Source organism: Equus quagga, chromosome 7 (genome assembly GCF_021613505.1).
Source record: "Equus quagga isolate Etosha38 chromosome 7, UCLA_HA_Equagga_1.0, whole genome shotgun sequence".
In the NCBI taxonomy this organism is placed as follows: domain Eukaryota; kingdom Metazoa; phylum Chordata; class Mammalia; order Perissodactyla; family Equidae; genus Equus; species Equus quagga.
The window spans coordinates 99,716,637-99,744,165 of NC_060273.1; the positions used below are offsets into that span (position 1 = coordinate 99,716,637).

Sequence of the window (27,529 nt, forward strand, 5' to 3'; positions counted from 1 at the left end):
CAGAGGTGATAGAAAGACTGGATAGTCTATTATAAATAAGATTTTAATTAAATTTAATAGAACAAACATTTTGAGCCTATACCACATGCCAGTCTCTAGTGGAGACACAGAAATCAATGGAACAGTCCATGACGTCTGGGAGGTCACAACACAGGGGAGGAAAATCTATGTAAATCCACAGTTAAAATTCCATTTGAAAAGGCTCCAGCACACTTAAGCTTTGTCATCCTGGGCAGTCACTTAACTTTTCTACACTTCACTTTCCTCAGTAAAATACAATAATACCTACTTTGCTAAGTTATGCAGTTACAAAATAGTCCAAGTATGGTCCTTAGCATAGCTGCTGGCATACAGAAAGGACTGAACAAATATTACCCATGCACATCATCATCATGATTTAAGATAGTACTATAATAGTACTAAGATTACTGCAAGATGCTAATAAAGGAGAAAGACAACTAGTTTAGTTGTGGGGTCAGGAAAATCTTGCCAGAAGAGGGAAGTCTGAGCTGGGTCAAAAGGCAGGTGGATGAAAGCAATATATTCCAGGTAAAAGGTGTAGCACATACAGAAGAGCAGAAAGCTGAAATAATAGTACAGCTTTGGCTCTCCAAACAGTTTAGGATGGTTCCAATGACGTGTGTGCATGTGCGTGTGGAGGGGTGTGTGTGTGTGTGTGTACACACACAGGTGGGCTGGGAGGTGCGGGGAGGCGCTATAAATGAATTATGAGGCTGAAGGGTTAGGACAGATCAGATCACAAAGAACCTTATGGTGCAAGAAGAAATTTAGCTTTTCTTCACTCTGCACATTGAAGGTGATCCTCATGGTTGATATCAATTATATAAATCAAGATGGATACGTATTTGTAAATTTCAAATATGAAACAGTACAATAAAAAATATTTAGGGTTTTAGTGACCAGGGTCTAACTTCTGTTCAATGTTGTGAAGGAAGGGAGAAAGAGAGGGGGAAAAAAAAAAGGAAGGAAGGAAATAAGGAAAAAAAGAGGAAAGAAGGAAATGACGGAAGGAAGCAAACATAGGCAAGGAGGCAGGAGACAGAGAAGACTGACGGCCTGACAGCTCATTCAACCTTCAGACTCCTCAACTCTAACAACAGCAATGGGGCAACATATCTTCATACTTTTAATGTTATCAGGGAGGGCATTTCACCACACCTAACTCATCCCACATTTATTAAAATAAACTTCCTAAGACAGCGACAAATCTGTGCATGCAGCAAAAACATAATTAAGACAGTTTTTCTCATGATTATTTCTGAAATTGCATAACTTCTTTACTCAGAGATTCAGAATTTATTTGCACAAAGAAGTGAACAAAATTATATATTTAAGATAGCAGAAAAGGGATGGCAATTATGGGTCACACACAGCCTGCCACTCACATCTCCCTTCTACACTCATGGCAGATATGATTAATCAGTCAAGGTCCTTGCCAGGACAGCCCTCTGTGACCTAAAGAATCATTCTCGATGCTGTGCTACAGACAGTTACAATCCATTGATAGGAGTTGATGTGTGAGAGGAATCCTATTTACCACATGCAACTAGAAGAATACATGTCTCCTTTCCAAGAAATCTTTCTCTGGACTACCATGCCACTTGGTTTGGTTGAGTATGTGCCTACACTAGGTAAATATGTCAAAGAAAGAGTTGTCAAATCTGAATTAGGGGGTCAAGATGGGAATCCCAGAGCGGAGCACAATTATGGCACAGACTCAGATACTATCCAGATTTTATCACAGTCATCAGCGTTCTTTCCGATCCTCTAGTTCACTTTCATGGATAATTGAGTATTGGCTTCTATCCCATCACTGTGGCTCGTTCTGAACAACCCCTAGAGACAGATGAAAAAGACTAAATAAGATATATTTTATAGCACGATTAATTATGGATGAAGATTGTTCGACCACAGTCTCCTTGAATCAACTGTGGTGAATTGAAGGTACCATAATGTAAAATTCAAAGGAAACTATCTCCCTCCTCTATATTAAGGTATACCAAATGTTTGAACATCATAGGTTTTCAAGAAGTGCTTACTTTATTTTATGGTTATAAAATATGACATGGGAAATGGTGCTTTTCTCATATATTTCAGATAAAATCATACCTAACAGTAAAAGCCATATTGCAAAAAGAAAAAGAAAAGAACTTCTGAAGTCAAAAATCTGAATTTGATTCTCAGTTTTGCTACGGAATAGCTGAATAGGAATTATAATCTAGGTTAAATGAGACAATGTGTATAAATATACTTAGTACAGTGCCTGCTCTCAGTATGTACGTGACACACATTTCTTATTTTGCTACATATTAGTTATTTAACCTTTCCAAAGAATAGCCATAAAGCATGTAGCTAACAAACCTGGACTTCTATTTTACATCTCTCAACAATTTTCTACATTAGTCCTGTTGGAGGGCTTTTGTCCCTATACCACATCCACTCAAAAAGCATTAAGCGGTACTTAATAAGTCTGCTAATACCGTCCCTTTGCCTCACCTTCCCTTCTAAGACCACGTTTATCCTCAGGCAGTCAATATTTTAGCATACTCCTTAAGGAATACGTCTTTCATCTCATCATTACCTTTGTCACCGTATCTAATTTTCCAGAGAATCATCAGATACTATATGAATGGGAGAGTCGGAAGAAAACACAGGGTGACACATACAGACCCCATTTTAGGCTCAAATTCAGGAACAGGAGGCTTAGATGAAGAAAAACCTATTCAAAGCCTTCCAATAATTGCACAAAACCCAACTAAACAGTTCTCCCACTAAAGATCACAGAATGGTTATTACAGCTTAATACCTGGGCAAACTGGAAAATACTTCTCTAAGATACTCACTTGTTCCTATTAACCTCATCTGCTACAGTCAAGAAGGTTCACACATTCACAAAAAGTTCACTCAATTTTTAAACCAGGGACATAACACTAAACACAAACAGGCCACAGAGAAGTTCTAAACATGAACAGCTCCAATCACAGGGGTTTAACAGAAGCAACCTGCTAATCCTGGGAGTGCCCAATTTCCTGCGGTGGACATATGACCAGCTTTGCGAAAGCAGATGCCATCCATCCCTTAGTTTTATGGCAGAAAGATACACAAATGGGCAAGGGGAATGAGTAATTAGACAAGAGAACTACTGATTCCTGAGAGGGAGCAGAATACTTTCCCAGCTGGCTTTTCTCCAGTAGCTTTCTTTTTCTGTCTCTAATATCTAGAGAAAGAGGCATCTATGTCAAGTGCCTCAAAGCAGAGTTACTGAGTCTCCTAATGCAATCATATGGACACAGAGAGCATAAAAGCCAACAAATGACTAAACGTTAGACTAAAGATTTACCATTTTCCCCAGAGGTAGCAATAATCTCATGTAGATACCTATACATCAAGCAATTATGACTCAAGATGGTGAATATGCACAGAATATCTACAGAAAACAATTTACTTTATTTAGGAAACCTCCCAAATGGCTACATATCATGGAAAGGATCAGAGGTGGCAGCCAACTTGGAAATATTATGGATGACAGGGATGGTCACCTTTTAGAACTAACTTAAAAGCTGGAAAACCCATTTTAACAGCCATGGAAGGCAATGATTGTGCTGCAGATTATTAATAAAGGAAAACCAAAAGAAAAAATATGCCACAGTTTTCTAAATTTCTATCCATTGTTTAATCATTTTCAAAGCCTATTTCTCAACCATGATTAAAATATGGGAAAAGATATGTATTTTTTCTCATGGCTCACCTGTTAATAGGATGATAATCTGTCATTCTCGTGCAAGTACAGTTCTCCAGATGCATGAACGTCATCATGCTATTCCAGGTTAAAGAGGAATCTGTACAATTAACAGATGGGAACCGCTCCCCCTGGTCCCCCCCCCCCCCCCCCCCCCCCCCCTGGCCCCCCCCCCCCCCCCCAGCCCTATTGCCCAGCACTGCCCTGGCACTGTCAGGAGGGAAATATGGACAGGAGATGAGGACTAGCTCCTGCCCTGGCCCTCCCCTGGTTTAGTTCCACAAGAGCAAAGGATGGTAACATACACTGGTGTAGCTTGGGAGCAAGAAGATAACTGCCATTGAGAAGGTAAAGCATATCCATAGAAAACAACTTAACAAGGTTTAAAGACTCAGTTATACAGAATGGTAGTAAATATAAAGCCAGTGCTGGTGGTCTAGTGGTTAACATTTGGCGCTCTCACCACCACGGCCCGGGTTCGTTTTCTGGTCCGGGAACCACACCACCTATCTGTTTGTTGTCATACCACCAGGAGGAAGCAGTGTCAGGGGAGAGCTGTCAGACTAGAAGCAGGGAGACTACATTCATAGACATTAAAAACGACAAGGGTAAGACCGATGTCAAAGAGGGTACTGCCTATATTTTCTTGTAAGAGTTTTATGGTTTCAGGTCTTACATTCAAATCTTTAATCCATTTAGAGTTATTTTTTGGGTATGGTGCAAGATAATGGTCTACTTTCATTCTTTTGCATGTGGTTGTCCAGTTTTCCAATACCATTTATTGAAGAGACTTTCCTTTCTCCATTGTATGTTTTTGGCTCCTTTGTTGAAGATTAACTGTCCATAGATGTGTGGTTTTATTTCGGGCTTTCAATTCTGATCCATTGATCTGTTTGTCTGTTTTTGTGCCAGTACCATGCTGTTTTGATTACTATAGCTTTGTAGTATGTTTTGACGTCAGGGATTGTGATGCCTCCAGCTTGGTTCTTTTTTTCTCAGGATTGCTTTGGCTATTCAGGGTCTTTCGTTGTTTCATATAAATTTTTGGATGCTTTGTTCTATTTCTGTGAAGAATGTCACTGGGATTCTGACTGGGATTGCATTGAAGCTGTAGATCACTTTAGGTAGTGTGGACATTTTAACTATGTTTATTCTTCTACACTTGATCTTAGCCAAAAGGCTGAGAAGTGATATCTAGGTTTATTATTCTGACCCTGTGCTGAACATGGAATATCTTTCCATTTCTTTATGTTACCTTTGATTTCTTTCAATAATGTCTTATAGTTTTCAGTGTACAGGTCTTTCACCTCTTTGGTTAAGTTTATTCCTAAGTATTTTATTCTTTTTGTTGCAATTGTAAATGGGATACATTTCTCTTTCTGCTAGTTCATTGTTAGTGTATAGGAATGCAACTGATTTTTTAAATTCATTTTTACCCTGCAACTTTGCTGTAGTTGTTGATTATTTCTAATAGTGGATTCTTTAGGGTTTTCTATATATAGAACCATGTCATCTCTACTCAGGCAAGGGAAACAAAAGAAAAAGTTAACAAATGGGACTACATCAGACTAAAAAGCTTCTGCAAAGGAAATCATGAACAAAATGGAAAGACAATGCAACAATGGGGAGAAAATATTTGCAAATCATTTATCAGACAAGGGATTGGTCTCCAAAATATATAAATAACTCACACAACTCAACAACAACAAAAAGCCAACAACCTGATCAAAAAATGGACAGAGGATATGAACAGACATTTTTCCAAGGAAGATATACAGATGGCCAACAGACACATGAAATGATGCTCAACATCACTAATTTTGGGGGAAATGCAAATCAAAACTACAATGAGATATCACCTTACACCTGTTAGAATGGCTATAGTCACCAAGACAAAAAACAACAAGTGTTGGAGAGGATATGGAAAACAGGGAACACTCATACACTGCTGGTGGGAATGCAAACTGGTGCAGCCACTATGGAAAACAGTATGGAGATTTCTCAAAAAATTAAAAATAGAAACACCATACGACCCAGCTATCCCACTACTGGGTATATATCCAAAGAACTTGAAATCAATGATCCAAAGAGATTTATGCATGCCTATGTTCATTGCAGCATTATTCACAAAAGCCAAGATGTGAAGCAACCCAAGTGTCCTTCTACAGATGAATGGATAAAGATATATAATGTATATGTATATGTATATATACAATAGAACACTACTCAGCCATAAAAAAGGCAAAATTGTCCCACTTGCAACAACATGGATTGACCTTGAGGGTATAACGTTAAGCAAAATGAGCCAGACAGAGAAAGACCAATACTGCATGATTGCAGTCATATGTGGAAGATAACTAATACATGGATAAAGAGAACAGATGAATGGTTACCAGAAGGGAAGGGGGTTGAGGGTTGGGCTAAAGGGATAAAGGGGCACATACGTATGGTGATGGATAAAAATCAGACTATTGGGGGTGAGCAGGATAAAGTGTATTCAGGAATTGATAAACAATAATGTACACCCAAAATTACACAATGTTATAAACCATTATAATCCCAATAAAATTAGTTAGGGGAAAAAAAGAATGAAAGAAAAAAATTTTAACCACCCCCCACAAAACATGACAAGGGTAAAAAACAAGGCAGAAATTCCCAAAAGGGGCTGTTTGTGTTCCTCTGCGATGATTTTAGGCTATATGTTGTTTATTTACAGTTTTAATTTATTGTGTATTAGGAAACATATGCAACTATACTACAATCCACAATTTCATGGTATTGTTACCCAAGGTGAGGCTGAAAGAAGGGAGATGATTTAAATAAAAATACTAAATATACTATAAAAATAAAATAATGTATTAAAATATAAATTATTAAAATAATATAATGTATGATATATACTATATATTATTTTAAGATATTTTATATAAATTATATAAATACATTTTATATAATATATTGTATAATGTAATATACAATATATAATTATTATATTTTGTATCATACATACACAATATATTATATTTTATCACCATATAATATGCAATTAACTATATACAATGGTACATAATATACAATATAAATAATATAAATATAAAATATTAATTAACTATACATACAGTAGAGGACTATAGGAGGACATGGGAAAAGTCAAAGTTCAGGAAACACAGAACACAGGCACTTGAGAATGTTACCAGGAAGCAGAGGCAATGCAAAAGACACTAAGGAGGAAATATCTGTAGGACCCAGTGGGGGTGAGAGGTGGTGGGGGGAAGAGAAAAGAGCAAGGGTCCTCACTGGGGCCCTAGGTGGACTGTAGTGCCCTTTACGAGGATAGCAAATGTAAGAGGGCAGGTAGGGGGTCTGGGGGGAGTGGTAAAAGCTTGTGGGACTTCTAAGAGGAGCTTCCCAGTGGGCAGCTAAGAGTGGAGAAGATTATCTACCTGAAATATAACTGTAATCACTAGGGAACAGAAATAAGCAAATCAATAAATTATACATGCAGCCAGAATTCCAGATCTAAAGAAAAAAAACAGCACTTCTTATTGCTTCCCAACTTGCTTCGTGATTTTTTATGATAAAATATGGAGATAGAGAACAGATAACTATAAAACACTTTCTTCACACTATGAGCCTCCCTTCCTCATTGAGGCCAGCCACACCAACAGTGTCATGACACACTGTAAACCATACCCAGCCCAGCTTTCCTGAGACTGAGTTACAGAGCACCAAGGACCAGACAGGACCAGTCTCTCATCACCGGGCTCCAGGAGAAAGGACTCTGAGTCCTGAGGCTCCAGCTTCAACTCCCAGTAAAAGTAGTTCCTACTATAGCCATTCTACTCACATGTGACAATGTTAAGTCTAATATCAATTTCCCATTTTACCTCAGTCCCAGAATTGCAAGATCCTACAAAGAGACCGAGGACTTGGGTCATAGCAGAAGACCTTGCCCCCACAGAAATCCGCATTTCCTAGGCTGAGAGCAGTTTCCACCTGAACCTTTGCTCACCACGTACCTTAGTACGCCTAAAATCTGGGCAAAGAATAAAATACTTTTGATGCAAAGGTAGAAGAAACATTTTCGTGCATGTTTCTCCCTGCCTTTGGTTGACCATCCTGGTCTGTAACTCAAGGGTCAGCAAACTTTTTCTGTAAAGGACCAGAGTAAATAGTTTTGACCTTGCAGGCCATATAGTCTCCATTGCAATGACTCAACTCTGCTGTTGTAGTACAAAAGCAGCAATATACAATATGCACACAAATGGGAATGGCTGTGTTCCAGTAAAATTTTTATTTGCCCAGGAGGACTTATTCGGCCCATGGGCTGTAGTTTGCCAACCCCCTGCTCTGGTTAATCAAGTATTTACCTTCTCTGCCCAACTTCCCTCTTAGCAGAATTTGGTTCAGCTACCTTGAAATATAATACATTACTACCTTCCTCCATAGTCACTTTGAGACCCTCCTAAACTCTAGACTCTGCTTCTCTGCTAGGGCTACAGTATTTACTTAGTAACAATAACGATGGAAAAGGAATAATAGGAGTTAATATTTACTGAAGGTGCCATTTATGATATGCCTGGTATCACACTAGATTCTTCATAAACATTAGATGGTTTTGAATCCTCAAAACCATCTAATGAGTTAGGTATAATTATCATCTCCATTTTATAGATGAAGACAATGAGGCTGAGAGGGGTAAAATTTACTTCTCATGGTCACCCAGGGTGAAGCTGAGTTTTAACCCAAATCTGTCTGGATCCAGAGCCAGAGTTCTTAACTGCTGCCCTGGGCTGCTTCCCAGAAGCACATGTGGTCTGACTAGAAGGTGTCTATCCAACCACTCCTCCTACACTGTCCTCTGGGGGGCTATCCTTTATGTTGCCACCCACACCCTGCTGGACAGTGACAGGCCCCTCTAGATGGCATCTATGGCCTCCAAGGCAGTGTCTCTTCTACTTTCCACAGAGTTTTAACATTTAACATAAACACAAGTACAAGGGCCAGATATGATCCACCATGATCAGAAAATGTTCCATTTATGCCTATTTGTCTGCCCTCCAACAACGGTGACGCACCCAAGGGTATTAGAAATCAGTGTGTAACCTCAACTTGTCCCTTAGGATCTGACTCAGCCAGGGAATCCCAACATGGTTGGAAATCTCAAAACACAGCATGTGTTCCCCCAGAATATTCCCCAATGAAAACAAGGCTGGGGGAGCCGAGAGGGATGGGTTAGGTAAACACATCCGGCAGGGGCCTCAGAGATTGCTGGGTGGAGAGGGCTGCTCCTCAGAAGAAAAGATCCAATAGGCAAATTTAAAACAAAGTCAATGAGATGATTTTAAAATCTTGCTCTTCTTATCTTCTTGGTAAAGAGGACCAGATTTGTAGCACTTCATTGTAATTTCCCCCATGTGTTTAAGAAAAAAATGGTAAAAACCATCAACTGCTCTGAGCCAACTATAAATGTACAGGTCATCATTTTACCAATAGAGGAGACTAGAAATGAGAGCAAATTAATAAAAATCCATATTCAGCCTGGAAATGCAGTTAGAGCTCCTATCACATGGGTATCTGAGCTCACTACCTCCACTCTGCCAGTCTCCCGATCCTATTCCTTTGCATTTGCTGAATTTGTTTCCCACATGGCAATGTGTCATAATTCTGGTCTTAAAGATGAGCCTTCATCCTACCCTCCATCACACTGAGCATCTTGCTGTGGCCACGCGTGCTCCTACACAATGATGCAGAGAAGAACTCTTGTTGGGGCAAATGCTGCAGAGCAAATGCTCGCCCACTGATTTTGCTGTGTGCTCTCTGCACAGGATGTTCTGACATGGGCTTGAGGGACTAAGTCCTAAACACACGCCTGCTTTCCCTCTGTGGCTAGTTGTGTAAAACTGCAATGAGATGCACTTGATGGATAAATTGTTTCAAAATAGCTGCCACTGAAGCAATCTGTATACACGGCATGAGACTAAGCGAGACAGTGAACATGACAGCAAGTGGGCTGCATCTTCATCCCCCAATGTGAGGAACACCCAAGGGACACATTCCGAGATGTGAAGCAGAACGTGGCCAAAACACGACAACTGAAAAGAGGGAATAGTTGTCAAAAAGGATAAAAGAGACTGTGTAAAATAGACAAATGCTGAAGGAAAAAAAAGAAAAGAATACAGAAGATTGAGCCTTTTAAAAATGATATAAAAAAATCAATTAAGGGCCAGTGAATTCCAGATCAAGGAAACTAAAAACAATAGAATTCATCCCTAAACACAGTGTTGTTGCCTTTTTCCCCCCAAATCAAGCATATTAGAGATTTCTCTTTGTATCATTACTGCTTAATTTTTGTAAGTCTGCCCAAATGCATTTTCATTAAGCATCCTCTTTGACATTGACAAATGAGAACAAATAGTGAGGTTCTTGACTAAAATGCTAATAGGAAGGAACTAAAATTCTATTCAAAATATTTTTCAACAACAGCATTAAAATTTGCAATATTACCCACAGGTTTAAGCAGTAAGCTAAAGCTTTAAACTAACAGCATATTTAACTGAATAAATATATCTTAGGCTATTGTTGCTTCAAAGGAAAGACAGCAATTCATGCTCTTTGATATAAGAACTTTTCCCAAGTATGGGAGGATTTACCAATATGAAAATTGACCTATGGCAAGTTTCTAAAAGTCGAGACATTTAGTCTTAAAATTTCATAGCTAAATCCAAATAAACTAAATTAAGATCTCAGTCAACAGCTTTGCTTTGCTTATATGCCTAGAAGTACTAGATACACCTTTGAAAAAGCATAAGGTGACTGTTATGAATCCCAGAGCCATCATTTTTATGTCACATTACATGCATGCAACTTCAGCAAATATTCAGCCTAATTATTATTTTTCAATATTTTGAATAATCTGTGACCTTAAAAATGAATCCAATACTAGGATACAATTTCCCTTAGCCACTCAGCAAAAAAATAAGCAGTTTAGGGACTACTACCCATGTACTTTTTAATCCTCATGACAATAGACACTATTCTCAGAAAAGCTCCACCCAAGGTCAAAACCATGATAAAGATACCATAGCGCTTAATGCCTCCTCCCCCAAATTCAGTATGTTTGTGTCAAAACTAATATACAAATGTTACGTGGAATTTCCTTGGAAGACCAAAGCTTCCTGAAAGAAAGACTACCTCAGTGACCAAACAATGAAGCTACATATCTAAATTTCAATAGTCAGAATACTTGGAAACAAGCCCATCTTAACACCTCCTGGATAACCATTATAGATAAATACATAATTGGGTAAAAAAAGCTCGGAATATTCAAGAAAGCAAAGGACAAATTATAGATGTAGAATACTGGCTGTTAAAACTTGTCTACATGATTCAGTTCAAAGTTTATAATGTCTGAATCCCAATGTGTTTTATAAATTCAAAAAGCAAAGTTCAAAACTCCCCCAACAATAACACATTGTTCAAAACGAGAGACTACAAGAATATATACTCAATTAATGATTATTTGAAATGAAACGGAAGAGAAGATGTAAGCTCTCTGATAAAAAGCAAACCCAATCACGGTACCAAGAATATTTTGAGATGTTACTTGTCATATTTACACACAAAAATTCTTCTCAATTCTTTCAGGCCACTGCTCTCCCACCACGATGGTTGCGGGTGGTAGCATACTAAACAAATCTCACCAGAGATAAATCCAGTCCAGAAAAAGAAAAAAAAAGCTTTTTATTTAAATGTCCTACAGACCTACAGTGCATACCAACAGAACTGCTGTCAATTAGTCTTTTACACACGTGCCTTTGGCTGTTTACTACCTTTTAACCTTTCAGCAGGGGTTTATTCCAGAATTTTCCATTATCCAAATTATTCCCTTTGCTTACTTTTCTGAGTGCCTCACTTAACTCTTTTAAGTCACCAGGGTCCTAATTAGTGATGAGGAGATGTCGTCAGCTGTGGCCTGGAAGCCTGAAGGAGTTAATGGAGCTTGCCGAGAGCCTTGCTTCCAGCCTGAAGCCACACCTATGGCAGGTGCGTGGAGAGAACGACTGTTTTGGTAAAACCGTTAGCCATAACGTTACAGTACTTTAACACTAGTTTACTAACCTGAAACCTAACAGCCAAAGTGGACATTTACCTCCTCAGATAGCAAACTCGCCCACAGGGAGAATCTGAACTAATTCAGTTTAAAAAAAACCCACAAACAAAAAACAAAAACTGGCTATCTTTAATACAGATCAAAGCTTTTATTTAAAAAAAATGAACACACATGTTCTAGATTAAGTGTTAATAAACTAAAGAACACTGTTCAAATGCCCACTTTTTTTCATTGTTCCCTCTCATAAGCCTTGTAAGAAAAGAAAAAAATCATCACTGTTTCCCAAAGCCCAGAGAGGCTGTGCTCCAATTCCTCCCCTTCCACCCCAACAAACCCCAAAATAGCTAACAATAACCAGCAGCTGACACCTAAATAGCCCTCACCACATGCCAGGCAGCCTCTAAGTGCTTTGTATATATATTAACTCAATCCTCATAACAACCCAATGAGAGAGGCATTCTATATTCCCCATTTTACAGACAAGGAAAGTGAAGGACAGAGAGATTAAGTAATTTGTTCAAGGTCACCCAGCTCACTAGTAGCAGAGCTGTGTGTAAACCCAGACAGACCGGCTCCGGGAACAGTGCACAAAGCCAGGAGGCCATGCTGCAAAAAACAGTCAACAACCCAAAGGAGGGCCTGACTGCTCTGCTCAGCAGGAAAGTCTGGAGAGAAATTTCAGAAATTATGGACTTTACAGCTTCCCATAATAAAACCGATTGGGAACATTTGGAGACAAAGTTACCTTCCAATACTGCTTTCACATTGTTGCTATATAAACTTTAATTATTCAACAGGGATATACTTTTATAAACCTGGTTAGCCAATGTTTAGAAACCAAGATCATGGAGAAACAGGAAGGTACAGGAGACTACAGAGCAGCAAATTCCAAGATTTACAAAGCAAAACCGTACTCAAAATACTAAGCGGTAAATTGGATCTAGACACTCCAAAAAATAATCTCATCAGTTACTTAGCAAAATGGTTTGTGAGCACTCTAAAAATGAAAAGAGTGATATAAACTTTTGGGAGGATAATCTGACAAACTATCAACTGTCTTAAATAATATTCCTTAACTCAGTAATTTCTCACTTGGCAATTCATCCTTAGGAAATCATCAAAGATGCTTGCAAAGGTTCCCCTGCAAGAGTATTCATCATAAAAATGAATTTAAATAGATTCTTTCTAATTTTTGTTAAGTGTCCCAAAATAAGAGAAAGGATAAAATTGATTACAGTTATACAATAGAAAAGAAACTGGAGCTATTAAGAATGTTCAATGGCATAGGGAAATCAATAGAAAATTACAAGAAAACAATATAAAATTTCTTTATACAGATATACAGCAAATAACATGTCCATCTACTTTGTATACATTATGACATAAGTAATAATTACCTCTGGGTAATGATAGTAACATATTCTTTTTCATGTTTCCCTATGTTTTATAAATTTTCTAACATGAAGAGTTATTAAATTGATAATCTGGAGAGAAAACCAAAATTTTTAAGAGAAATGGCATTTGGTCATGAAGCCTACATTACAACGCTTAAAATGATGAGCACATCAGTCTTGTTTCCTTCTTGGATATCGTTAATAGACGGGAAGATCATAAGATTGCAGTTCACACAGAACACGTGGATTTCAGCAAGGGATCTGACAGTCCTCAGGACACTCTTGGAGAGAAGTATGGGCTGCCTGATAGTCACAGAGCTGGTATTACTTGAAAGGCTGTACCAATTATCATGGATGAGCAGATGGCAACAACAAAAAAGGTCCTGCTTCTGAGCTCTGACCGCAGCTCACTCACGCCTTGAGCACAGCTTCTCAAAGCACACTTTTCAAACTCGCGGCTAGTGCAAAGCTAGGGAGAAGAGTTCAGTGTGTCAACAGCAGCTGTGCAAATGAGTAACAGCTAGTAATACTGACCACATGTCTGGAACAGAATTTAGCACTAATTTGAAACCTTGGGTCTTGCCAATTCCATAGCCCATCCATCCAGACACGGGATTTTCCGAACCTAAACAAGCACTTGTCAAAGAAACATCAGAATTATGATTCAAATGATTCTGATAGGCTGAAACACTGGTCTGAAACCAAGATGCTATTTAACAGGGTTAATTAATGTGAAGCCATACATTCAGTTCAATAACAACTTTACAAGTGTTACTTGGCAACTGTTCATGTGAAGCAATGACGATTTTGGACTGAGAACGGCCAGTATCATGTGGCGCTTCTGATGAAAAGAGGTAACAACCCCACTGGCAGATCCCATCTGAAAGTACTGGGCACATTTCTGACCTTTTTATTTGAAGAGGGAATTCTACAAAACAGAGTAAGTCCAGAAGCATGTGATCAGGGACATTCTAAGTTTGATCAGGAATATTCAAAGAAACTGGGACTATTTCATTAGGAGGGCATTTAAAGGGACCTAATCAACGTTTAAATGTTTGCTCTATGATTCTGCAAAGGGAGGATCAATTTATTCTGTTATACTGGAAATTACAGTCTGTCTTCTGTCTCGACCACTCCACTGACACTGCTCATCAAGGTCAGCAATGACCTTCAACTTGCCAAATCCAAAAAGCAATCACTTATCTACCCCACATTAACAGACTTTGCAGCATTCAATACACAGCACCGTGCCGTCCTTACAACTCTCCCGTCTCCACCTCAGGGACAATTTATTCTTGGCTCTTTTTTCTAGTTCCTCCTTTACTCAACCTTTAGACATCAGAGGTTGATCAACTGTCAACCTTCTTCTCATCTCTTTATTCTCAGTGATTTTGTAAATTCCTGTGGGTTTAAATAGTCCGTATGCAGGTTACGCCCAAATTTAAATTTCTACTACAAACCTTTCCTCTGAACTCTAGATTCTCTTGTATAATCAGAAGCATTTCAAATGTATTATGCTAAAACAAATTCCTGATTCCACATCCAACCCATTAATTTGAGTCTTCCTTCTCAGCACCATACACTCAGTTGCTCCAACCAGAACCCTGGGAATCATCTTTGCATTGTCTCTTCCCCTCATCTGTCACATCCAACCCACTAGGAAGTCCATTCTACCTCTAACATGAGTCTCAAATCAGACCACTTCTCCTCATCTCCACTGCTGCTACCCAAGCCAACTGAGCATCATCTCTCACTATAACGTGGTTGCCAAGAGCCTTCTAATGGTCTCCAGACCAATTTCCTCAAAGCATCAATAAAAGGTCTGTTTACTCAGTGAGTTGGATCATGACTCTCCCACGCTTTCAGTTCTTCAATGACTTCCCCCAAATACTTTGAAAAAAAATCCAAAAATCCTTACTATGGCTTCAAGACCCTTCAACATCAGAACCCTGCATCTCCTCCTGCCCCATCCAGCACCATTCTCCCCTACTTGGGCCACGCTGGTTTGCTCTCATTTGTTTAAGTGCAGGAAGCTCATTTTGGTCATGAGGCATTGCACAGGTTGTTTCCACTCTGCCAATAGCTGACCACTTCTTTTCCTTTATGCCTCAGTTTAAAAGTCACTTCCTAGAGAGTGCTTCCCTAGTCCTTCTGTCTCACACGTACAGCCCTCAGCCCCCAATTATTTTCTATCTCAGCCCTTTATATCCCCTTCATGGTACTTATCACAACTTCCAAGGATTTTGTTTCTTTAACTTTTGCCTCCCTCCTTAACCCCACATCCTTGGAATGTCAGTTCCAAGAGGGAAGGGACCTTCCTGTTGTATTCCCCACTGTATTTGCAGAGCTCCGAAACTTTTTAAATGTTGAATATGGAAGGAATAAAACCTCGCCATAAGGAAAATCTTCCTAAAAATAAGAGCTGTCTGCCAATGTAACAGACAGCCTAGTACAGGTGAAATGACAATCACGGGAAGGAGGTTCAAGCAGAAAGTGGATAATCGCTTTAATCAAAGATGACGTAAAGGGAGTTCCCACGCTGGGGGGTTTTGGGGCCAGAAAACAACTCAAGTCCCCTCCACGCAGTTTCTAGTTTCATACATAGAATACTTAAGGAGTTTCAGGTTAAAAATACACTCCCAAAGTAGCAAACCATTTTATTTCCTAGTGAGCAGAAATTTTCTCTAAAACAGGCCCACAAAACCACTTTATACCTTGGGCAAAAGCAACTTCCCTGAAGTTAAATCAGTGGAGGCTCCCTCTGTCCACCCTGTCATATGTGCTTTGGGACGACGACAGCCACAGAGCCCTTCTTTCCCAACCGTGCAGAAGGTGGCCCAGAAACAAGTTGGCAGATGAGGCAAACCCACTTAGGGTAAACCTAAAGTTCCACTCTTCATTCATTTGTGATGCCGCTCTGTAAACACACCGGGATCACTTTATGTAGTGTCACACCCATCAATAATGCAGAGATCTTTACACAGGCAGGTGGAGAAAATGAGTCCTGAGTGATTTCGTTACTGCAGTGGATACACAAAGTGAAAGGGACTGAGAGTCTCATTACAACTGATGCAGCAGGTGCTGGCAGCAGAGCCACCAGCCGTGAGCTGACCACCACCCAACAAAGCAATTCAGGCACGTTGTCCACCTCACTATCTTTTGGAGTCTTACAGTCAACCAGTACGTCTCCTCTGCCTCACAGATATAGCAGAGACCTAAACACCAGTCTAAGACCATTCCTTCCACTCTTTTAGCTTCCTTCATCTTCACCAACCTCCTCCAATTTTTTTAACGTAAAAAAATAAAAACTTGGCAAATATTTGCGTCTGATGGCATATTTACAATGATTATTCCATTTGTCAGTAGATTAGAGAATACACCACTAGATAACACAAAAGGTTGCAAATAAGCCCATGAGGCCATGAGCTTTAGACCTTAAATATTTTTTCTCCAAAAGAAAAAAGTTCAGGAAGATAGCAAACTTTTTAGACTTTAAAAAGAACAAAGATATTTAAAATTCTTTTTTATAACATCTGGTGTTAACAATGCTATAGACGAATAAGGTGTGGGGAAGCAGGGAATATAAACTCTGAGGACCTTCCTGAAGGGCTGGTGGGCCACACCTTCCCATTTAAAATGCAAACTCCCTTTGATTCATCAATCTGACTCTGGATATCTACCATATGTATAAACTCTAATTAGTAGATTAAATTAAGTATACAAGAATGTTCATTTTTAGCATTGTTTATGATAGCAAAAACCTAGAAAACTCGAAGTGTCTATCAGTAAACCACAGTATATCCATAAAATGGGAAAATACACAGCTGCTAAAATAGAATGAGATAGGTGTCCATGTGCTGATGAGGAAAAACTTCCAAGATATATTAAGGAACAAAAGCAAGGTATGGGGGACTGGCCTTGTGGCATAGTGGTTAAGTTTGCATGCTCACTTGGGTGGCCTGTGGTTTGCAGGTTCGGATCCTAGGCGCGGACCTAGCACCACTCCTCAAGCCATGTTGTGGCAGCATCCCACATAAAATAGAGGAAGATTGGCACAGATGTTAGCTCAGTGACAATCTTCCTCAAATGAAAAGAGGAAGATTGGCAACAGATGTTGGCTCAGGGCCAATCTTCCTCACCCAAAAAAAAAAAAAAAAAAGGCAAGGTATATGTGTATCTAAACACATCTAAATCTTCATTTTTAAAATTCTGGAAGAATGTATGAAAAACTTAAAAGTGGTGGTCTCTGAGAAACAGGACTGAAATTTATTTAAAATTCTGCTGTACCGTTTATTTTTACTCTGTGTATTTATTACTGTTTTATTAATAACAATAACAGCTATATGCAGTGCTTTCTGCATGGTCTGGAAGCATCTACTTGCTCTTCGCAGGAGTGGGAAAGTGAGCATCCTTTCCCAGCCTCCACAAGGCAAGCCAGAGTCTACTAAGTGGGCTCTTCGCCACCCCTCCCCAACCAGTCCAGGAGCTTGCACAGGTTGCTAAGGCCCCTGCCTTCACTCACTTTTTCCTCCTTCGTGTGGCCCAGATGTACGAGTAAAGAGAAATTTTAATTTCTATTCTTCCCATTTTAGATCTATATCGTTCATCTCTGAAAAGCTAACTTGAAAGAGAATGAGCAGAGTTATTCCATTGCAAAAGATACCAAAGAAAACTCAGTGTTTCCCCTAATGCTACTTATTAATCATATTATTACCAAAATGAAATCAAACAAAAATGTTTTCAACTTTAATGTATAGTACCTGCCATTCTTCCAAATCCCATGAGAACTAGAAAGATCAGGGTCCAAGGGGCTTCTTTCCCAACTTAGAATCTTGTATTTCCCTATTTCAAAATACTAAACAAGTCTTTCAACTAAAATTGTTTCCACAAGAGAAATTAGAATACATGAAAGTTGAAAAGAGAAAGTGAAATCTACATTCAAACTTTTTGATGTCGAAGATCTTAAAGAGTGTTTGAACTTTGTTTTGTACTTATTCCATCAAATAAATACTTCCAACCCCATGGAGGAGAAGGGAGGCAAAACGGAAAGTCAGAGGAAATTATGCCTCTGCTTTTTCTATTATCTGACCCAAAACATGAAGTGGGGAGGCTACTTATTTAGTACCAATGACCTTTGCAAACTGTATAAAAGCAATCCCTATGGTACTTATCCTTTGTCAGAAGGTTGAGATACACAGTCATTTACTAAAGTTTATTTATTTATGGATCATTCATTCATTTATTTTTTTACTTTACTAATGGATATAGAAAGGCCGAATGTCTATTTGAAAAAGTCTAATATCTACTTAGCTGAAAAATTGCTACCACTAAATCTGATTTTGTATAAGCATTCTGACCAAAAAAAAAAAAAATGATTTTGTTTTTGGTTGGGGGGTGTAAAAGTAATTAGCAAAATGAACAAACTATAGCCTGGTGCATTGAGCTGTCTGTGGTACTGAAAAATGACACCAAAGCTGAAACGTATCGAGCTCTGTTCTTACAAAGCCTCCCCATCACACTATTTTAATTCAAGCACTTCCGTCCATGACTCACCTGAACCATCTTATTTTTCCAGAGTGTGTATAAACATTTCATAAAAGGTCACAGTGACTTGCTTTCCAAGGTTCTTCATGGAAATGTCAGGGCCTCCCCAAGCTTCGTTAAGCAATTCCGGTGGACAGAGAGCCAGACCGTTGGCTATAACACTTACTCTTCTTGAAGGCAGTGAGAAATCATACCATGTACCAGAAACCCACACTAGCTAGCTCCCACTATCCAACCATTACAGTGATACGCTAAAAAGAAAAAGAAAAACTGCCATTTTAGATTACATGCTACATCCAAGGACATGCTCAGAAAGGCAGCATAACCCCTGAATTTAGTTCCTTAACTCAAAGCTAACCAATATATTTGGAACTCTTAATAGTAAACTGAGAAGTGCTTATCTGGTTAAAATTTAGGAAAGAAACACACCTATAGCAGTGACAGCCGTAAAAAGGGGCACAATTCATCATTTTCCACACATAGATGCACAAGCCTGTGCACTTGGTTTCATTGAGTTTCAGAGTAAAGTATTCTGGCAGCGCCAATGACTCTGTTCTCTGGATAAATTAGAACATTCCTACTTTTTCCTGGTTCTCGACTTCTAGCTCAGGTTCTCTGCATTTATTTGATCCTCTTCCATTTTATATTTCTTTAAAAAGCATCTCAGATAAGAATTTAGAGCTTCAGCTTGAGGAAGAAATCCCTCTAGATAAAACACTGAGTGCAAAAGCTGCATCAAAAAACAACTAAATGATATTACCCAAGCACCTATTTTGAAGTTATCTTAAGTGTGATTGGTTCAACGGACACCATATATAAAATAAACTCGATTTTAGAAATCTAACATTCTGTGATGTTTATATTGCCCTGCCAGTAGAGAAGTTCACTGTGCTTATTCGCCTTAGAGGGCAATCCATGTCCTCATTTTTCTCACCCACGCTATACAGACTTTAATCAATATATCTATACATTTGTATAAAAGAAATAGTCCTCAAAATTAGCCAATGAGTGGAATTCTTTCAAGAGCGACAATCTATAAAAATATGATTTCCTGTATTTTTATTAGTTCCTATAAGTTTCAAGAGTTCTAATACGGTGTTAAATTCTGTTACAACACGTAATTAGCATTTGGTAGCTCCTCTCAGACTCCTATAAATTATTTCAAAAAAATCTCGTAATAATTCTTAAAAAGCCAGTGTTCTCAGGAAGACACTTTGTTCTTGATGTTAACTCCATCAAATTCTCCCCCATGAATGCTTATTTAGCTGTGTGCTTTTCAGAAGGACTAGGCAATAATATGAAAGCTGATGTTTAATTAAAAAAAACAAAAACAAAAACAAACCCCCAGCAAGGTCTCCTTCCAGGATGGATTAAGCAAAACCACTCCGGTCTCTGAGCAAAAAATCTTAAGTTACTTCATTTTTAAAAATACATTAAGAGATTTTAGAAGAATCTTTCAAGTTTAACTCTATTCATATACCAAACTTTTGAATTTAGAGAAAAACCACAGACAAAGAAGTGTCCATGTTTCAGGGCTGTTGGCAAGCAGTAGCTGAGCGCAGCAGGAAGCATTCTGGACTGGAAGCTAGGAGGACAGGGCCTGGTCACGCTCTGCGCCGTCTAGCTGTATGTTCTGGCAAGCTACTTACCTCTTCTGACTTCAGGTTCCTCATCCATAAACTGAGCCAAAGGACCGTTAGACCTATTTTGTTCCTTCCAGCTCTAAGTATCTATTCTTCAAGTCAAAATGAGAAGATACACTTATAATGTTTTTTACATTTTAGCATCACTTTAAAATGTGTGAAACAATCTCAAAAGCCCATGATCACTAGTACTGAAATAAAGACAGACCTATGTAAATTATTAAAATTCTAAAGAGTTCAAACGTGTGTTTGCCTTGTTTTGCCAGTGCGGTTTTATTACTTACCTCTAAATATTCTCACTCTTTCTAATTCTCATTCTCTAACCTCATTCCTTCAAAATCACATTCTTCAAAGTTTTTTCAAATTTGAAGGCAAGCTGAAGTAATTTCTCCCTCTTCATTTGGGGTAACGTGCATCTTTATTTTGTTTGGGCAAGAGTTAAAATCGGTTTCTTCCATATCTAGTATTTGTTTGCTAATTATTAACTTAAAATAATTCAACTTATAATTAATACTAAATTGTTTAAATGGAAAGTTCTTTACAATGCCTTAAATTCAAAGGAAACTCCTAAAGGAAATCAGCCTAAATTTGAAGGTTTATTAGTTCCATCAAATGTCTAACAACTGCTCCAGAAAAAATCAGAAAATACATATTAGTGTAATTTCTAAACTGGAAAATCCCAACCTCTCAATTTTTTTGAAAACTCTAGTTATATCAGTTCATAAACTTTAATATTCCTTTGACTGTAGGCTACAGCAAAGTAAACAACTCAAAAGGTGACTCACAAATTCTATACAGAGTATTGTGAAATTGTCAGTAACAGGGAAATCTAACAATAGAGTTCCTGGCTGCATTTAAACAAAACAAACATTTTCCTAACAAGACGACTCACAAGGGCAGTGTGCTCTGCTCCTGAATGAATTTAAAAAAATAATAATGTAATGACTGTAGCTAACAATCTATCAAACTACCAGATACACAGAATTTATATTGTAAACTTACAACAGAGTTTTTTCTTTAATGGTTGGGGATATAGAAAGGGTTAGAGCTTTTCTCATGTCTTATTGATATATATTTGTTAGGAGTATCATGAGCCTATTTTCTTCTCTAAGCTACACTGTAGAAGATGATACGGATGGACAAGGTCTTCCAGAATGACGCACCCACCAGAAAGATGTGTATCAAACAGGAATACACATACACCGCACAGATTAAGGCCTGTACATAAACTGGCTTTCAGGAAAACAAATACAGTGACTGATTTGAAGAAGTGGATCTACCTAAAGAAGAGAGGGGAAATCCGAAGGGTTTAACAATTGCATCCCAGAAACGACTGCATGTTTACATGCTGCAATGTTCTGTTTCGTTTTTAACTTCTTGAAAGAACAGGTGAGGTGCTAATGTAAGAATACAGCATGTGTCTTCTGTAACCTCAAGCAAGGACACAAGGGCTTGGAAAAAGTGTCTGCTGCCTTGCGCCTCTCCAGGCTGGCGGCTCGGCTTTGGGTCATTCATAAACAGCAGAACCGAAGTTACCTGTATTTCCCTGGCGTGGTACACGATGATCAGACCGAGCAAGATGATCGTGGAGAGACTGATAAGGCATTTCAGAGCTAAGGAATACAGCGACGCCTGCAACACAGTCAGACAGAAGCACTTTTAAGAAAGAAGCACTTTTAACCACCTTTCAGGCCCCAGGAGTCAGTCAGTCCCTGGCAAGCAGACGAGCTCCCAGAAGGAAGATGGGGAGGGGAGACACCTGTCTCGGCCCTGTGATCTGTCAGATCGCTTGGCCTCAAAGGGAAGCAAAAGGAGAGGAAAGCGGGGAAGGCGGATGGCCAAGCGCATGGCCATGGCAGACCCAAGCGCAGTTCCTGGCTCTTAAAGCCGGAGAGGAAGTTATTCCTGAGTCTAAACGCTTCAGATTAAAAGGGGCTTCCTAAATCCCGAGCATTAGGAGAGGAAGAGAGCATGCTTTCCCCACCAACTCCGGGCGCCACTTATTGAATGCGCCCAAACGCTCTGGGCACTCTTAGTGCCTCCAGAACTTTGGCTGCGCGCGGAAAGGCTTCCGCTCCGGAGTCGCCTCGAGAAGTAGCGGTGCTCGCCGTCCCAGCGGGCACCTCCGATCGTCCCGGGGAGGCTCGAGACATTCCCGCCAGTGCCCATCCCAACCACGCGGGGTCCAGCTCCGCGGCGCGGGAAGGGTGGGCAGGAGTTTGAGCACCTACCTTGTCGTAGGCGCCCCACGACAGCTCGGTCTCGATGACCATGACCACGATGCCGAACATGCCGAAGATGAGCGCGTAGTCGCTGAGCCGCTTGCGCTTCTCGAAGAGGGCGCGCCGGTGGCCCAGCTTGTAGCCGATGTTCTGGTTCTTCTTTTTGCTGGACTTGGTGCCACTGCTGCTGCCGTGCCCGCTGCCGCCGCCGCCGCCTCCTCCAGTGCTGCCTCCGCCGCCGGCTCCGTAGAGCGCCAGGTTGTTGGAGTTGTTGTGCTCCGGTTTAGAAACCACGATCTCCGGGGCTGAGGACGAAGCGGCGGCGGCTGCAGACGGGGAGGACGCGCCGCCACCTCCTCCGAGCGACGCGGGGGGCTGCAGGGGCTGCGCCTCCGAGTCCAACTCGTGCAGGTTCCGGCGGGACGCGCTCAAGTTGCTGAGCGGCCGCATGACGCCCCCGTTGTACCTGCAGCTGCTCATGGCTATTTCGGTGAAGGGGTTGCTCTCGCGGCGCGCCTGGGGCTGGTGGTGCTGGTGGTGCGCCTGGTGCGAGTGGTGGTGGTGGTGCGAGAGCGGGGGCCCGGAGCCCAGGCTGCCGAGGCTGCCCGTGGGGCTGCCGGCGGGCTGCAGGCTGTGGCACTGGTGGTACTGGGAGGCGGACGCCGGCTGCTGCGCGTACTGCTGCCGGAGCGCACTGGCATGGCTGGACGGCGTCAGCTCGCTCACATTGAGCTGGCTGCCCCGGCGCGACGAGCAGCAGCAGCAGCACGACGAGCCCGACAGCGGCGAGGAGGTGCGGGTCCGGAAGGCGCCGCCGGGCGAGGAGGTGCGGAGCAGCAGGGACAGGTTATCCCCCGCCCCCGCCACCGGGGCACCGGAGGAGGCGCAGCTGTTGCACCGGAGGCATGGGCTGCTGCCGCCGCTGCCCGGCTGCTGGTGCGCGAGGTGCGGGTGGTGGTGAGAGTGCGGGAGGGGCGCGAAGGGCGGGCACGGCTTGTCCTGGCTCTGTTGCTGCTGCTGGCAATGCAGGTGTGAGGAGTGCGGCGGCGGTGGCGGCTGCTCTGAGAAGAAGCCGCGCTGGAACTGCAATGGGGTTTCCATGTCAGGGCTGTTAAAGCTGCAGGGAGACCAGGCGGTGGTGCACCCTGCGCAATGCGTTATGGTCGGGAGCGGGGACTCCTGCTGCTGGTGCGAGGAAGGGCCCATGCCGGCTCCGGTAGAATCCAGGCGGCGAGTCCGATTGGTTGGGCGCACCAAAACAATGGGCATGACATCACCTGCGGGGACCGAGACTGAGTTTGCGGCGCGCGCGGCTTAGGGGATCGCGTGTGTGTGAAGGAGACAGATGCGGAGGGGGGGCGGGGATCTGCAGGATGCAAACCCTAGGGTGCGCAGGACAGGGTGAGGGCAGGGGTTCTACCTGCTGAATGGGAGCACCGGTGAGCACCACCGGGATGGGGACCCCCCCCAGGCAGTGCAGCCTGGCTGCAGGCGGAGGAGAAAAGAAAGCGGGTGTCTCTCCTTCCCGTGCCGCCGCCCCCCTAACTAGTGCTGGACGCGCAGTCTAGATCACCTGCGCCGGGCACTGCAGCACTTCGGGCCACCCTAGCCATGGGTCAGGCGCGGGTACAGTGCAGAACCCGAGCTACTCCTGCACCCCCATGCATGCTTCGTAGGGCTGCAATACAGTAGCCCCCTCGCCCCACGCCCACCTCTCCCTAATCGTCCCTCGGAGAGTAGGCTGCCTACTGCCCGCCAAATAACTGCGGGGGCACCCGCTTTGGATAGAAAAAGTTTGGCTACTGGTTACGCCAATGCAGCAGGGCTTGGGGCGAACCCCGGAGCCTGAGCCCGCGTTTGGCCGCTGGGAGATCAGAGCGAGCCCAGCGTCCGGATCTTCCCCGGCCGCTCGGCTCCAGCGCCTGGGCGTCGGGATCGGCTACGCGGCGCTCTCGCCCGACTGCGCTGCGGCGCGGGTAGGGTTAACCGCCTCGGCACCCGGGCTGGGGGAGGATGGGGGCGGGGCTGGAGGAGGGGATCCCCGCCGTCCGCGGGAGGAGCCCGCGCGGGCTTCCCGGGTCCCCCTGGCGGGGGCGGAGGGCTTTCCCCGCTACCGCCCGCTCACATTTGCGCCTTCTGCGGAACATGAGGGGCTGGCGCCCCCGGACGCCGGGTTCCGGGTTCCGGGCTCCGGCGCTCAGGCCCTCTGGCTGCCCCAGTGGGTAGGTCCGTGGGCTTCTCCGGCCGTAGAGAGACGGCTTGCTCCAGGGTCTGGGGTCTGCTCAGCGACCACCAGCTGCCAGCTCCTCTTCTGTCCCTCTTCCTCCTCCCCACCTGCAGCACAGACACAAAGCAAAGGCGGGTCACCGATGCGCAAACACCGAGCATCTTCTTTGCCAAGCCCTGACTGCAGCCGCGGGTTGGAGAGGGGCCTGGCGCGGGCTGATTCACACCGGTAGTCATAGCCGAGCTGGGAAATTAATGATAACTCGTGCTGAATAATGCTGCCCGGGGACAGTGCTGGACCCTGCTTGCGTTAGGTCTAATAATTATTTATTTGCTAATAAACCAATAAAAACATGCATTTTGTGTCTCAAAATTCCCTGTGATGTGTTCTCCTAGACGATATACCAGCACAGAGCGGTAGGGGACCCTTTCCAGGGTTCTTTGTTGCTGCTCCGTCTTAAGTCTTTATCTTTTGTATTTCTTTGCAAATTGAAATTCAAGTTTCCGGAAAAGAAAATGAAATTGGCCAGTTGAATATTTGTTTCCATTTTAAATTGTGATTTTAAAGCATGATTTTTATGGAAGAGATTATTATAATGAATTAGAGAGACCAAGAAATTTAGAGTGAAAGTGGATCACCCTCATTAGGTAATTGGAATTCTCAACTGGATCCAATTTCTTGATATTCTACTCGGCAGCTGCCCTAAACTTGCTTACCAGGTACCTGCTCCTAAGAGTCTCTGTGTGTGTTTTCAATGCCATGGAGTGAATAATTCATTTTAGGATATCCTTTGGACATGGGTTAGACAATTTTAATTTTTTGTACATGCAGGTAAACAGATCCAGAAGAAAAAAGGGAGAGGGTTGCTTTTAGTCTCAAAGTCCTGACTTGCAATAATGAATACTGTCAGACCTTGCAGTTCTCAAAGGTCTGGATCAAGAATAGAATTTGAATGGCTAAAAATTGGAGACAAGATTTTGTTTTTATAATCTATTATGATTTTTGGCAATTCAGTAAAACTTGTTTAGAATAATGAAGCTCCTTGAATCTTTGGGGTGGCTGAGTAGATATTGCATTAATTGCGTGTGGAGTATGACTATTAAAAACAAGTCTAACGAGTAATTTGAATTTACAATGAAAGCTTCCAAATTCAGTTATTCACCTTCTAGTGTGAAACAAACTCAAGCACAAAAGCCATTATACATTTGTTTTCACTTTGTAACAAATTATCTAGCCTTCAAGTTGCTATGTAGCTGATTAAGTAAAATGTTTGATTCATCTTTACAAATCTAAGTACTTCAAAGAAGTGTTATCATGGTAAATTAATATTTTCATTAGCCTTCCATAAATTTAGATGAAAGATTACATAGTCTCCCTCCCCAAATATCACAATAATTGTTACCAGCATTAAATTAGATATAAGGTTCTTGAGTTAGTAAAAAATCATAAGAAATCTAATGGCTGCATCCGCTTTGTCAGACTTTCTCAAATATCAAATTCAAGGTTCCAAATAGAGGTTGGATAGACAAAATAACAGGAAAAAAATACTGTATCTTTTTCCATGTATATCTCTATGCCTCAGTACAGGAGTAGGTGTGGTGCCATTAATCACGTAGAAACAGAGTGTTCACTGAGATTTACAGCAATGATGTATGGAGTTCCCACTACTCACAAAGGGGATTCAGGCGGAGGATGGGATGCACAAGGTAACAAAGAAATGGAGATTTGGCCCACAGCAGGAGGAACTGTCAGAATACCAAAACTCAGATTAACAGTGCTCCCGCCTAGCCAATATATTGAAAACTCATGAAATATTATAATAATGTGAAACCCACTGTGATTGGAGAGAAAGGAGGGCAAGTCAGTCAGAGATTTATCACCTTTCTGTTAAGGAATCAACTGATCACACGCACTCAAAAAATCATCTTGCTACTAAATGTCTGTATTTGGAGGGTGTGATAATCCTCTATTAGTATGATGATGAAAAACCACAAGATGCCTCAACAACTTTGTTTCATTTTTAATCTGAATCCTCATAACTTTATTATTTGAGGCATCACATACTGTTGGGTTATGACAGGGGCACATGTAAGAAGTTCGTATTTTCATCATTCCTTTTTTCTTTATAAAATTAACAAATGAATTTTAAGCTTATATGTAAACTTTTCAAACACGTATACCATAATTTTGCTTTTTTTCCTATATAGGCTTATAGAGATACACACAAAATTAAGCAGTTAAAGCAACAAAGACAATATTCTTCCATGTGGATAATGCTTTGCACATAGTAGACACTCATATTTGTGAGAGTGATGAGGGAAGAAGAGAGGGAGAGAATGAAGAAAGATCACAAAACAAGGGCCTGCAACCTCCAATGAAAAGATTTTGGGAAATTACATTTGCTTCTCTTTCTGCCATTAAGATATATAAGTGCTGGAATTTCTCTAGTTTAACACCAGAGGTCATACTCATCCACAAAATGCATTTCAAATGTAATCAATTCAATACCTTTATTTCCAGTATCACTTTTTGTAAAAATTCCCTGTTTTTTCTTATAGATTAGAACCATTGCTTTCCCAGATTTGTTGCATTTCAAGCTCATGAACATTCACATACACATAATACC

The 27,529-nt window shown here is 41.4% G+C and overlaps 1 protein-coding gene across 2 annotated transcripts in view; it reads right to left on the reverse strand.

Annotated features, from left to right (window-relative positions):
• The window catches only part of KCNN2 (potassium calcium-activated channel subfamily N member 2), a 133,561-nt gene extending 108,461 nt beyond the window's left edge, over positions 1-25,100 (reverse strand). Inside the window, exons 1-3 of one of the 2 annotated variants that reach the window (XM_046667572.1) lie at positions 24,802-25,100; positions 22,686-23,953; positions 21,991-22,086 (exon numbers count right to left, since the gene is read on the reverse strand). In XM_046667572.1, coding sequence (XP_046523528.1) covers positions 21,991-22,086; positions 22,686-23,953; positions 24,802-24,823 — 1,386 coding nt within the window. In that variant the 5' untranslated portion in view covers positions 24,824-25,100. Of the gene's footprint in view, positions 1-21,990; positions 22,087-22,685; positions 24,363-24,801 lie in introns of those variants that run through there. The other variant, XM_046667573.1, reaches the window with a different exon arrangement.
• Positions 25,101-27,529: the final 2,429 nt, after the last annotated feature.